This window comes from Myotis nattereri, assembly GCF_964212035.1.
Source record: "Myotis nattereri genome assembly, chromosome: Y".
Classification (NCBI taxonomy): Eukaryota; Metazoa; Chordata; class Mammalia; order Chiroptera; family Vespertilionidae; genus Myotis; species Myotis nattereri.
The window spans coordinates 1,426,696-1,440,344 of record NC_138094.1 but is presented as its reverse complement, the minus strand read 5'-3'; the positions used below and the strand labels follow the sequence as shown (position 1 = coordinate 1,440,344).

Sequence of the window (13,649 nt, the reverse complement as noted above, 5' to 3'; positions counted from 1 at the left end):
CAGAGCTAGACGCTAAAGCCACGATTATCTCTCATCATGGATGTTTCTCTATCTCTCAATTTCCCTTCCTCCCTGAGTCAATAAAGTCATTTAAAAAAATATTAGCTATTTCTAGGGGACTGTCAAGGGCCGGGGGGAAAATGGACACATGTAATACCCTTTGTAGTACTTTAAGCAATAAAAAAAATATTAGCAATTGTTGCATTCAGATCGCATGGACATTGTTTTAAAATAGTTTATTATATTTTTGGTTTCACATACCAGGTGGGTAGTCATTTAAAGACTACCTATCGTCCCTGCTGGTATTGCTCAGTGGATAGAGCGTCTGCCTGCGGACTGACGGTTCCCGGGTTTGATCCCAGTCAAGGGCACATGCCTGGGTTGCAGGTTCGATCCCCAATGGGGGGGTGTGCAGGAGGCAGCCGGTCCATGATTCTCTCTTATCATCACTAATGTTTCTATCTCTCTCTCCCTTCCTCTCTAAAATCAATAAAATATATATATATATTTTTTTTAGAAAAGAGCCTACGCCTCGAAATCTGTCATGTGTCGCACTGCAGACGCTCTGTCTCATGACCCCTTATGGTCCGATTCCTTTGAGGGAAGTATGACGGTGACATTTGAACTCTGTTTTTTTTCTCCCATTTTTTATTTTATTTCTTTATTTTGCTTCTCCTTAATGCCAACAGGCAAATGTCTGACATTTCCATAGGACTCCATTCATCTTTCCTTCCTAATTGGGGAAGAGTTTTTCTCAGTTCAGGCCATTGAGCTGGGAGTTGTTTTAAATTATATCTTTTTCAGAGAGGAATGGAGAGAGAGAAACATCCATGATGAGAGAATCATGGATCAGCTGACTCCTGCACGTCCATCACTGGGGACCAAGCCCACATCCTGGGCATGTTCCCTTGACTGGGAATCGAACCCAGGATACTTAAGTTCGCAGGCAGACACTCTATCCACTGAGCCAAACTGTCCAGGGCCAATTGGACTTTTTCAAAGGGTGCAAATGCCTTGAAGAAGAACGAAGCTACTCAGCATTCATGTCACAGTGGGAATAACAACTCACCTCACCATTCTTTCCAAATTGCTCCTGTAACTGCAGACTCTGACTAATCATGAAGCTTGTAGATAAACAGCATATTTGTATAAGAATCTTAGGAACTAATTTTAGAAGATATGAACTCTGACCTTCCCAGTTCTGGGAGATTTGATGACCTTCAACCTTAGAACCAGGAGGACAAAGTCTCAGATGACACACACTGGAACATCCCCTGACCACTTGCAAGATCCTTATCAGATTGGAATGTGCCTGTGGGCACATAGAGAACTTCTCAAGCCCCGCCCCATGACCTCTTTGCTCTTTTGGGCCTCTCCCTCCTTATAAAAGCCTCTGCCTGCACTGAGATGTGCAGATGGGTTTTGGGATGAGCTTCCCCCATCTCCTCAGGTTGCCAGCACCGGAACAAACCTCTTTCCTTCCTCACCACTGCTTGTCTCTCGGGACTGGTTTCTGGGGTGTGAGTCAGGGGAACCTTGTTTTTTCTGGACACATTCCTGGTACATGGACTCTCTGGAACAGGTGTATCATGGCCATTTTCTTCCTTCTGCAGGTGACAGGAAGAAGCAGAGACCTGCCACAGAGGAAAGGAGCGAAGAACGGTGCTTTGCCTTGAGAGCAAGAAGATCAGGCAAGAAAAAGATGGAAGGGAGGAGGAGGAAGAGGAGGAGGAAGGATTGGGGATGGAGTCTGATCTGACGTAGGAATTTGGACTTTGTGGACTCAAGTGAGTTTTGCAGCAAAACCAAACAGCTCTTGCCAAGAGCATGGCTGAGGTGTGGGGAAGGGAGAGATCATTGTATAAGTGATGTCATGAGACCTCAGGAATCCTACTTACTGTATCACCTGTCTCTTTGCTTCCTGTTTGCTCGATCAGCTATCCCAAGTGTCTGTCTGTCCCTGAATATTTTGTTCTTGCCTCTCTCACCAGCACTGAAGAAGCAAGACCACTGTTAAGAAGCCCACCTGGACGCAGACGTTAGCTTTGTTCCTTTGCCAGCTGTTAAAGGTAAAGCATATTATTTGCACATAATTTGCATGGGTTGTGTTGTTCTATGGTTTGTGAGTTCCCTCTGAGATGATCAGAAGGAAGGTGGTGTTATCAGGAAATAAAGAAAAATTGAACCAACTACAAAGTTTTAATTAAGAAAAAAAGAAAAGAAAAGAAGAGAAAATCCAAGAAAAGAAGAGAAAAGAAAAGAAGAGAAAAGAAACGAAAAGAAAAGAAATGAATATAAAAGAGCCTCACTGGCATGGCTTATTTTTTTAGCTTAAACCTAGGAACCAGGTGATGTCGATTCGATTCCCAGTCATGGCACATGCCCGTGTTACAGTCTTGATCCCCAGTAGGGGGCATGCAGGAGGCAACCAATCCGTGATTCTCTGTCATCATTGATCTTTTTTTCTCTTTCTCTCCCTCTCCCTTTCTCTCTGAAATCAGAAAAACTATACGAAAAAAAATGAGAGAATAGTTATGGCACAGTAAAGTAGAGAATTGAGTCAATCGTATATAATGAAAGGCTAGTATGCAAATTGACAAAACAGCAAAGCGACTGGCCGCTATGACATGCACTGACCACCAGCTGGAGATGCTCATGTCAGGAGCTATCCACCGGAGGACAGCGCACTCCCACAGTGGGAAGACCGTTCATCCAAAAGCCTGGCACACACATGCCGAGCACACGGGTTGGTGGGAGTCTCCATGGCAGCACTAAATTAGGACTAAGCCATCAATTAGACATCCCTCAAGGGGTACCTGACTGGGAGAGGCTGCAGGATTGGCTGAGGGATCCCCTTGAGTGCATAAATTTTGTGCACTGAGCCTCTGGTAATATTATACCTATGTATGGTTTCAGATGGGTATGAGATTAATTCCATGATTTCTTAGTCCATTCTATAATGTGTAATCATTGCGGTGTATTACTGAAATGAACCTAAGGTTCTATGTTAACTGTCATTTAAAAAATGTTTTTAAAATTCCATAGTACCATGTTTCCTTCATAGAGTCATATTTTACCTTAAGTATTTTTGTACAGTTTTTTTGAGAAGAGGGCTCTAAAACTGCAAAGAAAGAAAATTTGAGATTTATAAATTTGAAAAATAAACCAAAGACAACCACAAACCCAACCGTAAAAACCATAAAAATAAAAGCCGAGGTAAAATACGTTTGGAGACCCCATCCCCTGACTTTCGATGCCAGGACTGAAGAAGCTAGACGCTCTGTGAAGCTCTGGCTATTGCTCCGTAGACCACGGAGGGGTCATGGCCGAGCTCCCGTCGAAGGTGCACCTCACCTCGCACCCCATGTACCTGAGTAACCTTGGGCCCTTGATGTATGAGGACGAGAATCAGCGCACGTGGCTGCATTTTGTCATGGCCACAGGAGGTGTTCTACAAGTATGGTTGTGCCAGATGAACATCCCCAGTGGTCAGAATGCATTCACCACCAGCCCGCTGACCTCGATCATCATGCCTTCGATGTGGACGCTCCACCTTGATAGCCAGTACCTGGACTCCATGGGCCGGTTTTGGTGCATCGTGAACCACGTCAAGGAGGATGACATGGAGGAAATGATCCTTGAACTGATGGACGACTAGTAGCACTTGTGACGGGGTCCCTGGCTCTTGTCAACCTGAGCCCCAGTCCTGCTGGCCTGCCGGTGGGACTTGTATAGTTCTGTTAACCATTTTACTAAGCTCTGTTGTTCTATCCACCACCCCCTTGGGGTGAGGGCACATTGATCTCTCTCTCTCTATCTCTCATTCTCTCTCTCTCTTTGTTGTTGTTGTTGTTGTTGTTGTTGTTGTTGTTGTTCTTCTTCTTCTTCTTCTTCTTCTTCTTCTTCTTCTTCTTCTTCTCCTCCTCCTCCTCCTCCTCTTCCCCCTCCTCCTCCTCCTTTCTTTCTCTCTCTCTCTGTCTCTTTGTCTCGCTGTCTCTCTCTGTTTCTCTCCCTTTCTCTCAAATCAATAAACGCATTTTGAGCCAAGCTGGTGTTTCTCAGTGTTTGAGGGACTACTTATGAATGTGGAGGTTACGGTTCAATTCCTGGTCAGGGCAAAGACAAGAATTTACCAATGAGCCCTAGCTTGTGTGGCTCAGTGGATAGAGTGTTGGACTGTGGACTCTGGAAGGTGCCAGGTTCGATTCTGGTCATGGGAACACGCTCTGGTTGTGGGCTCGATCCCCAGTAGGGGCTGTGCGGGAGGCACCCGATGTATGATTCTCCCTCATCATTGATGTTTCTCAGTCCGTTCATTTATGAAATCAGTCCTATATCATAAAAGCCTAATATGCTAAGTGTCAAGTCGACCGGTCATCTGTTCAACCAAGCAAAGCATAATATGCAAATGAAATACTAAGTTTGCTCAACTGATCACTATGACATGCATTGACCACCACGGACAAGAAATTCAGATTGGTAGGTCAGTTTGCTGCTGATGTCTGGCTGATCTGGACTGAGTGAGACGGGCTGGACATGCCCGCGCATCTTCCAATGGTCCTTCCCCACCTGGCCAACCTCCCATTTCCCTCCCCAGGTCTAATGGTGCAACGGTGGGGTCCCTTGGCCTAGCCTGTGGCCTCTCCTGATCAGAGACCCCTCGAGGGATGTCAGAGAGCCAGTTTTGGCCGATCCCCACAAGACAGGCCAAGGCAACACACTGGTGCACGATTCCTGCTCCGGGTCGCTATTCAAAATATATTAAATAGAGAAAGAAAAAGAAAAAGACCTTAAGCATGAAAATATTAACCCAGCCCTGATAGACAAGGCTCGAAGACATCAATGGAAATAGTTTTCATTTTAATGACCAGAGTTCTCATTGTTTGATCTCCTGAAGTTCATCAACCTATACTACCCTCTCCAAAAAAAGAACGAATGTTTGGGGGATTATGGGTATTTTATGCTGATCATCTCTTTCCTTTGAGGAATTACAAGGGGTGCAAGGGCTCCTCTCCTGAAGGCTCGAGCCGGCTGTGTGTGGCTTTAGAGTCTAGCTCTGTGTGCATTTGGATTTTTCATTGTGTTTAGCAATGAACAGCCCCAAACAAAGACCAGCAATCATAAAATTCATCTTCCATTTCACCAGAGAGAGGCGTCAGGAGAGGGAACTGGAGTGAGCCCCAGAAGTCTATTTTAGGTCATCTATGGTTGCATTAAAGAGATCACTGACTGCTGATTAAATTCTCCTATTGCAGGCCAAAACCGGTTTTGCTCAGTGGATAGAGCGTTGGCCTGCAGATTGAATGGTCCCAGGTTCAATTCCAGTCAAGGGCATGTACCTTGGGTGTGGGCTCATCCCCAGTAGGGAGTGTGCTGGAGGCAGCTGATCAATGTTTCTCTCTCATCGATGTTTCGAACTCTCTTTTCCTCTCCCTTCCTCTCTTCAAAAAATCAACAAAATATATTTTTTAAAAAAAATAAATTCTCCTCTTGCAAGAAAGTGCTTGCAAATGGAAATTGAGACCTTTAAAGCTGAGGACTGTGGAGCGTGAGGCATGTGTTTCTAAGGTGTGTTTCGCGACCAGCTGGCGTGTTACAGTGGCTGAGTGTCGAGGTATCAACCAGGAGGTCATGGTTCGATTCCTGGTCAAGGGCACATGCCCGGTATTCGGGCTCGATCCCCTTAGTGGGTGTGTGCGAGGAGGCTGATCCATGATTCTCTCTCATCATGCATGTTTCTCTCCCGCTCCCTATTCCTTCCTCTCTGAGTAAATAAAACATTTAAATATTTTAAGCAAGGGTTGCATTCAGATTAAATGCACATTATTTTAAAATAGTTTATTATTTTTTTGGGTAACATACCTGGTGGTTAGTCATTTGAAGACGAAGTAGCGCCGGTGCTGGTTTGGCTCAGTGGATAGAGCATCGGCCTGTGAACTGAAGAGTCCCCAGTTTGATTCCCAGGCAAGGGAACATGCCCAGGTTGCAGGATCGATCCCCAGTGGGGGGCGTGAGGAGGCAGCAGGTCCATGATTCTCTCTTATCATCACTGATGATTCTTCTCTCTCTCCCTTCCTCTCTAAAATCAATAAAAAATTATACTTTTTATAAAAGAGCCCACGCCTCGAGATCTGTCATGTGTCGCACTGCAGGCACTTTGTCTCATGAACCTTTTGTGCTCGATTCCTTCGAGGCCAGTATGAGGGTGTCATTTGAATTAAATATTATTTTCTGCCCTTTTTTTCTTTTTTCTTCTTATTTTGCTTCTTCTAAATGCCAACGGGCAGATGCCGGACATTTCCTTAGGACCCCATTCATCGTTTCTTCCTAACTGGGGAAGAGTTTGCCTCAAACCAGGTCATTGAGCTGGGAGTTGCTTTTAATTTTTTTTTTAGAGAGGAACGGAGAGGGAGAGAGTTAGAAACTTCCATGTTGAGAGAATCATGGATCGGCTGCCTCCTGCACGTCCCTCACTGGGGATCAAGCCCGCAACCTGGCCATGTGCCCTTGACCAGGAATCAAACCCGGGATCCTTTACTTCGCAGGACAAAACTCTATCCACTGAGCCTACCTGGCTAGGGCCAATTTGACTCTTTCAAAGGGTGCAAATGCCTTGAAGAAGAACGAAGCATCTCAACATTCATGTCACAGTGGGAACTACAACTCATCTCACCATTCTTTCCAAATTGTTCCTGTAAATGCTGACTCTGACTAATCATGAAGCTTGTAGGTAAACAGCATATTTGTATAAAAATCGTAGGAACTAAATTTAGAAGATATTAACTCTGACCTTCCCAGTTCTGGGTGATTTGCTGACCTTCAACGTTAGAACCAGAAGGACAAAGTGTAGGATGACGCACACTGGACTGACACATGACCACTTGCAAGATCCTTATCAGATTGGACTGTGCCTGTTGACACGTAGAGAACTTCTCAAGCCCCGCCCCCTGACCTCTTTGCTCTGTTTGGCCTCTCTGTCCTTATAAAAGCCTCTGACAGCACTGAGATTTGCAGATGGATTTTGGGACGAGATTCCCCCATTTTCTGAGGTTTCCGGCACCTGAATAAACCTCTTTCCTTCCTCACAACCTCCTGTCTCAAGGTACTGGTTTCTGGGGTGTGAGTCAGGGGAACCTTGTTTTTTCTGGACACATTCCTGGTACATGGACTTCTAGGAATATGTGTATCATGATCATTTTCTTTCTTCTGCAGGTGACAGGTGGAAGCAGAGACTGGTCACAGAGTAAAGGAGCAAAGAACGGTGATTTGCCTTCAGAGCAAGAAGAACAGGTAACAAAAAGATGGATGGGAGAAAGAGGAGGAAGGATTGAGGATGGAGTCTGATCTGAGGGAGGAATTTGGACTTTGTGGACTGAAGTGAGTTTAGCAACAAAACCATACAGCTCTTGCCAAGAGCATGGCTGAGGTTTGGGGAAGGGAGCGATCATTCTATAAGTGATGTTATGAGACCTCAGGAATCCTACTTGCTGTTTCAACTGTCTCATTGCGTTGTGTTTGCCTGATAAGCAATCCAAGGTATATGTCTCTCCCTACATATTTTGTTCTTGCCTCTCTCACCAGCACTTGAGAAGCAAGACCGCTGTTAAGAAGCCCACCTGGACGGAGACTTTAGCTTAGTTCTTCTGCCAGCTGTTAAAGGTAAAGCATATTATTTCCATATTATTTGCATGGGGTGGCTTGTTCTATGGTTTTGAGTTCCCTCTTAGATGATCAGAAAGAAGGTGGTGGTGTCAGGACAAAAAGAAGAGTTGAACCAACTACAAAGCTTAATTAAGAAAAAAAGAAAAGGAAAGGAAAGAAAAGAATAGAATAGAAAAGAAAAGGAAAGGAAAGGAAAGAGCCCGGATGGCATGGCTCAGTTTTTAGCTTAAACCAAGGACCTGGAGATGTCAATTCGATTCCCAGTCATGGCACATGCCCGGGTTACAGTCTTGATCCCCAGTAGGGGGCATGCAGGAGGCACCCAATCCATGATTCTCTGTCATCATTGATCTTCCTTTCTCTCCCTCTCCCTTTCTCTCTGAAATCAGTAAAACTATATGTAAAAGACGAAAGAATAGTCATGGCACAGTAAAGTAGAGCATTGAGTCTATGCAATCCTATATAATAAAAAGCCTATATGCAAATCGACCAAACAGCAGAATGACTGGTCGCTATGACACGCACTGACGACCGGGGGCAGATGCTCATGAGAAGAGCTGTCCACTGGTGGTCGGTGCACTCGCACAGAGGGAGCACCGTTCATCCAAAAGCCAGGCTTACAGGTGCCGAGCACGGAGTGGTGGTGGGAGCCTCCATGGCAGCACTATAGCAGGCCTAAACTGTCAGCTGGACATCCCTCAAGGGGTCCTGGACTGGGAGAGGCTGAAGGGTTGACTGGGCGACCCCCCTGAGCGCATAAATTTTGTGCACTGAGACTCTAGTACTATTATAATAACTCTGTATTGTGTCAGATGGGTATGGGATTAATTCCATGATTTCTTCGTTCATTATATAATATCTAATCATTGGGGTGTACCCCTGAAATTAACCTAAGATTGTATGTTAACTGTCATTTAAAAATATTTTTAAAATTCCATAGGACCATGTTACCTTCATAGAGCCATATTTTTCCTTAAGTATGTTTTGTACAGGTTGTTCGAGAAGAGAGATCTAATACTGAAAAGAAAGAATAGTTGAGATTTGTAAATTTGTAAAATAAACCAAAGGCAACCACAAACACAACCATAAAAACCATAAAGATAGAAGCTGAGATAAAATGTGTTTGGAGACCCCATCCCCTGTCTTTGGATACCAGGGCCAAAGTAGAGAGAGGCTCTGAGAAGCTGTGGCTGTTGCTCTGTGGACCACGGAGGTGTCATGGCCGAGCTCCCATCGATCGTGCACCTCATCTTGCATCCCATGTACCTGAATATTCGTGGGCCCTCGGTTTATGAGGATGAGAACCAGCGCACATGGCTGCATCACGTCATAGACACAGAAGGTCACCTTCAAGTACAGTTGTGCCAGGTCGACTACCCCAGTGAGCCTAACCGACTCCCCACCAGCCCACTGACCTCGAGCACCATGCCTTTGTGGTGGACGATCCACCTTCACAGCAGGTACCTGGACTCCGTGGACCGATTCTGGCGCATCGTGCACCACATCAAGAAGGATGACAAGGAGGAAATGATCCTTGAGCTGATAGACGACGCTTAAGACATGTGATGGGGTCCCTGACTCTTGTCAACATGAGCCCCAGTCTTGCTGGTCCACTGGTGGGACGTGTATAGTTCTGTTCACCTTTTTAATAAGCTGTATTGTTCTACCTGCCACCCCCTATGTGTGAGGGTACATTGATCTTTCTCTCTCTCTCTCTCTCTCTCTCTCTCTCTCTCTCTCTCTGTCTCTCTCTCTCTTCTTCTTGTTGTTGTTCTTGTTCTTGTTCTTTTCTTTTTCTTCTTCTATTTTTCTTCTTCTACTTTCTCTCACTCTCTCTGTCTCTTTTCTCTCTGTCTCTCTCCAACTCTCTCAAATCAATAAAGCCATTTTGAGCCAAGCTGGGGTTTGTCCCTGGTTGAGGGACAAACTATGAACCTGGAGATCACGGTCGGTTCCTGGTCAGAGCACAGACAAGATTTAACCAATGAGTCCTATCTTGTTTGGCTCAGTGGATAGAGGGTTGGACTGTGGACTCTGGAAGGTCCCAGGTTCGATTCTGGTCAAGGGCATATACTCAGGTTGTGCGCTCCATCCCTAGTAGTTGGCGTCGAGGAGGCACCCGATATATGATTCTGTCTCATCATTAATGTTTCTCGCTCCCTTCCTGTATGAAATCAATCCATTATAATAAAAGCCCAATATGCTAAGTGTCCAGTCAACGGGTCATCTGTTCAACCAATCAAACCATAATATGCACTAGGGTTTCTCAACTGCTCGCTATGACAGGCACTGACCATCAGGGACAAGACATTCAGACTGATAGGTCTGCTTGCTGCTGGGGTCTGGCTCATCATGACTGAGTGAGACATGCTGGACACACCCTGGAGCCCTTCCATGGTCCCTCCCCAGCTGGCAAACCTTCCGTGTCCCTCACCAGACCGAATTGGGCAACAGGAGGGTCCTTGGCCTGGCCTGTGCCCTCTCGTAATCTGGGACCCCTCGGGGGATGTCAGAAAGACAGTTTTGACTGATCCCCGCAGGCCAGGCCAAATCACCACACTGGTGCACGAATTCCCCCAAACATTTGTTCTTTTTTTGGAGAGGGTAGTATCGGTGGTCAAACCTCAGGAGATCAAACAATGAGAACGCGGGTCATTGAAATGAAAACGATTTCCAGTGATGTCTTCAAGCCTTGTCTACCAGGACTGGAATAATATTTTCAGCCTTAAGGACTTTTTTCTTTTTTTCCCCTGTTTACTATATTTTTATTAGAGTCCCAGGTTTTGGGCCTGATCGCCAGTAGGAGGCGTATGGGAGGCGGCCTATCTGGGATTCTCTTTAATGCAACCTTGGATGTCCTGAAATTGATTTCCTGGATCCCTCCCACTCCCCCTCCAGCCTCCTCTCATTGGTAGGATGATAGATGAATTTTATGATCACGGGGCTTTGTTTGGGGCTGCTTAGTGTTAAACACAATTAAAAACCCAAATGCACACAGAGGTAGACACAAAAACCGTGATTCTCTCTCATCAAGGATATTTCTCTCCCTCTCAATTTCCCATTATGTCTGAATCAATAAAATCTTTTAAAAAAATATTAGCAATTGTTGCATTCAGATGGCATGCACATTATTTTAAAATAGTTTATTATTTTTTTGGTTTAACATACCAGGTGTGTAGTCATGCAAAGACTAACCTCGCACCCGTGCTCCTTTGGCTCAGTGGATAGGGCCTCGGCCTGCGGACATAAGGGTCCCGGGTTCGATTCCAGTCAAGGGCATATTTTCGGGTTGTGGGCTTCGACCCCTGTGGGGGGCGTGCAGGAGGCAGCCGGTCCATGATTCTCTTTCATCATCACTGATGCTTCTATCTCTCTCTCCCTTCCTCTCTAAAATCAATACAAAAATATATATTTTTTAATAAAAGAGCCCACGCCTCAAAATCTGTCATGTGTCGCACTGCAGACACTCTGTCTCGTGTCCCCTTTGGGCTCGATTCCTTCAAGGGCAGTATGAGGGTGACATTTGAATTATGGGTTCTTTTTCTCCACTTTTTTTAATTTCTTGTTTATTTGCTTCTCCTAAAGGCAAACAGGCAGAGGTTTGACATTTCCTTAAGGCCCCATGCATCTTTCCATGCTAATTGGGGAAGAGTATGCCTCAGTCTAGGTCACTGAGCTGGGAGTTGTTTTTTATTTTATTTTTCCTTCAGAAAGGAATGGAGAGGGAGAGACTTACAAACATTCATGATGAGAAAAACATAGATCTGCTGCCTCTGGCAAGTCCCTTACTGGGGATTGAGCCCACAACTTGGGCATGTAACCTTGACTACGAATCAAACCCCGGGACCCTTCAGTTCTCAGGCCGACACTCTATCCACTGAGCCAACCTGGCTAGGCCCAATTTGACATTTAAAGGGTGGAAATGCCTTGAAGAAGAACGAAGCATCTCAGCATTCATGTCACAGTGGGAATTACAACTGACCTCACCATTCTTTCCACATTGTTCCTGTAAATGCAGACTCTGACTAATGATGAAGCTTGTAGGTAAACAGCATGTTTGTATAAGAATCCTAGGAACTAATTTTACAAGATATGAAGTCTGACCTTCCCAGTTCTTTGAGGTTTGCTGACCTTCAACCTTAGAACCAGGAGGACAAAGTCTTGGATGACGCACACTGCAGTCACCTGACAACTTGCAACATCCTTATCAGATTGGAATGTGCCTGTCGACATGGAGAGAACTTCTCAAGGCCTGCCCCCTGAAGTCTTTGCTCTGTTTGGCCTCTCTTTACAGAGCTCTAAAACTTAAAAGAAAGAAAAGTTGAGATTTATAAATTTGCAAAATAAACCAAAGGCAACCACAAACACAACCATAAAAACCATAAAGATAAAAGCCGAGCCGAAACCGGTTTGGCTCAGTGGATAGAGCGTCGGCCTGCGGACTGAAAGGTCCCAGGTTCGATTCCGGTCAGGGGCATGTACCTGGGTTGCGGGCATATCCCCAGTAGGAGATGTGCAGGAGGCAGCTGATCGATGTTTCTCTCTCATCGATGTTTCTAACTCTCTATCTCTTTCCCTTCCTCTCTGTAAAAAATCAATAAAATATATTTAAAAAAAAAAAGATAAAAGCCGAGGTAAAATGCATTTGGAGACCCCATCCCCTCTCTTTCGATACCAGGACTGAAGTGGAGAGAGGGTCTGAGAAGCTGTGGCTGTTGCTCCTTGGACCACGGAGGGGTCATGGCCGAGCTCCCGTTTAAGGTGCAGCTCACCTCGCACCCCATCTGCCTGAGGATCCGTGGGCCCTTGTTGTATGAGGATGAGAACCAGCACACATGGCTGCATCTCGACATGGACACAGGAGGTGTCCTGCATGTACGGTTGAGCCAGGAAGACATCCCCAGTGGGCATATCGCACTCACCACCAGCTCGCTGACCTTGAGCCCCATGCCTTTGCTGTGGAAGCTCCACCCTGACAGCCAGTACCTGGACTGCCTGTGTTGGTTCTGGCGCATCGTGCACCATGTCAAGGAGAATGGCGTGGAGGAAATGATCCTTGAGTTGAGGGAAGATTCGTAGGACACATGATGGGGTCCCTGGCACTTGTCAACCTGAGCCCCAGTCCTGCTGGCCGACTGGTGGGACGTGTATAGATCAGATCAGCTTTTTAATATGCTCTGTTGTTCTAATTGCCACCTCCTGGGTGCAAGAGCACACTGACGTCTCTCTCTCTCTCTCTCTCTCTCTCTCTCTCTCTCTCTCTTTCTCTCTCTCTCCTCTCTCTCTCTCTGTTTTTTCTTGTTCTTGTTCTTCCTGTTCTTGTTCTTCCTGTTGTTGTTGTTGTTGTTGTTCTCCTTCTTCTTCTTCTTCTTCTTCTTCTTCTTCTTCTTCTTCTTCTTCTTCTCCTTTTTTCTCTCTCTCTCACTCTCTCTCTCTCTCATTCCCAGTCTCTTTGTCTCTCTCTGTCTCTCTCCCTCTCTATCAAATCAGTAAAAGCATTTTCAGACAAGCTGGTGTTTCTAAGTGGTTGAGGGATGACCAAAGAACCCGGAGGTCATGGTTCGATGCCTGGTCAGGGCACTAACAAGAATTAACCAATAAGCCAAACTTCTTTGGCTCAGTGGATAGAGGGTTGGACTGTGGACTCTGAAAGTCAAGGGCACACGCTCTGGTTGTGGGCTCGATCCCCACTAGGGGGCGTGCAGGAAGCAACCGATGTATGATTCTCTCTCATCATTGATGTTTCTCTCTCCCTTCCTGTGTGAAATCAATCCTATATAATAAAAGCCTAATGTGCTAAGTGTCCAGTTTACTGGTGATCTGTTCAACCAATCAAAGCATAATATGCAAATGATGTACCAAGGTTGCTCAACTGCTCACTATGTCTTTCATTGACCACCTCGGACAAGACATTCAGACTGGTAAGTCAGCTTTCTGCTGGGGTCTCGCTGATCAGAACTGAGTGAGACATGCTGGACATGCCCTGG

The 13,649-nt window shown here is 45.6% G+C and overlaps 2 protein-coding genes across 2 annotated transcripts; both read left to right on the top strand.

Annotated features, from left to right (window-relative positions):
* Positions 1–8,880: 8,880 nt before the first annotated feature.
* LOC308512264 (protein p13 MTCP-1-like) lies at positions 8,881–9,219 on the top strand (the record flags this gene model as incomplete). The annotated part of the gene is made up of 1 exon (XM_081082060.1): positions 8,881–9,219. The coding sequence occupies one exon, from the start codon at positions 8,881–8,883 to the stop codon at positions 9,217–9,219; it is 339 nt and encodes a 112-aa protein (XP_080938186.1).
* A 3,183-nt stretch (positions 9,220–12,402) lies between these two features.
* LOC308512262 (T-cell leukemia/lymphoma protein 1A-like) lies at positions 12,403–12,741 on the top strand (the record flags this gene model as incomplete). Its single annotated transcript, XM_081082059.1, has 1 exon — positions 12,403–12,741. The coding sequence occupies one exon, from the start codon at positions 12,403–12,405 to the stop codon at positions 12,739–12,741; it is 339 nt and encodes a 112-aa protein (XP_080938185.1).
* Positions 12,742–13,649: the final 908 nt, after the last annotated feature.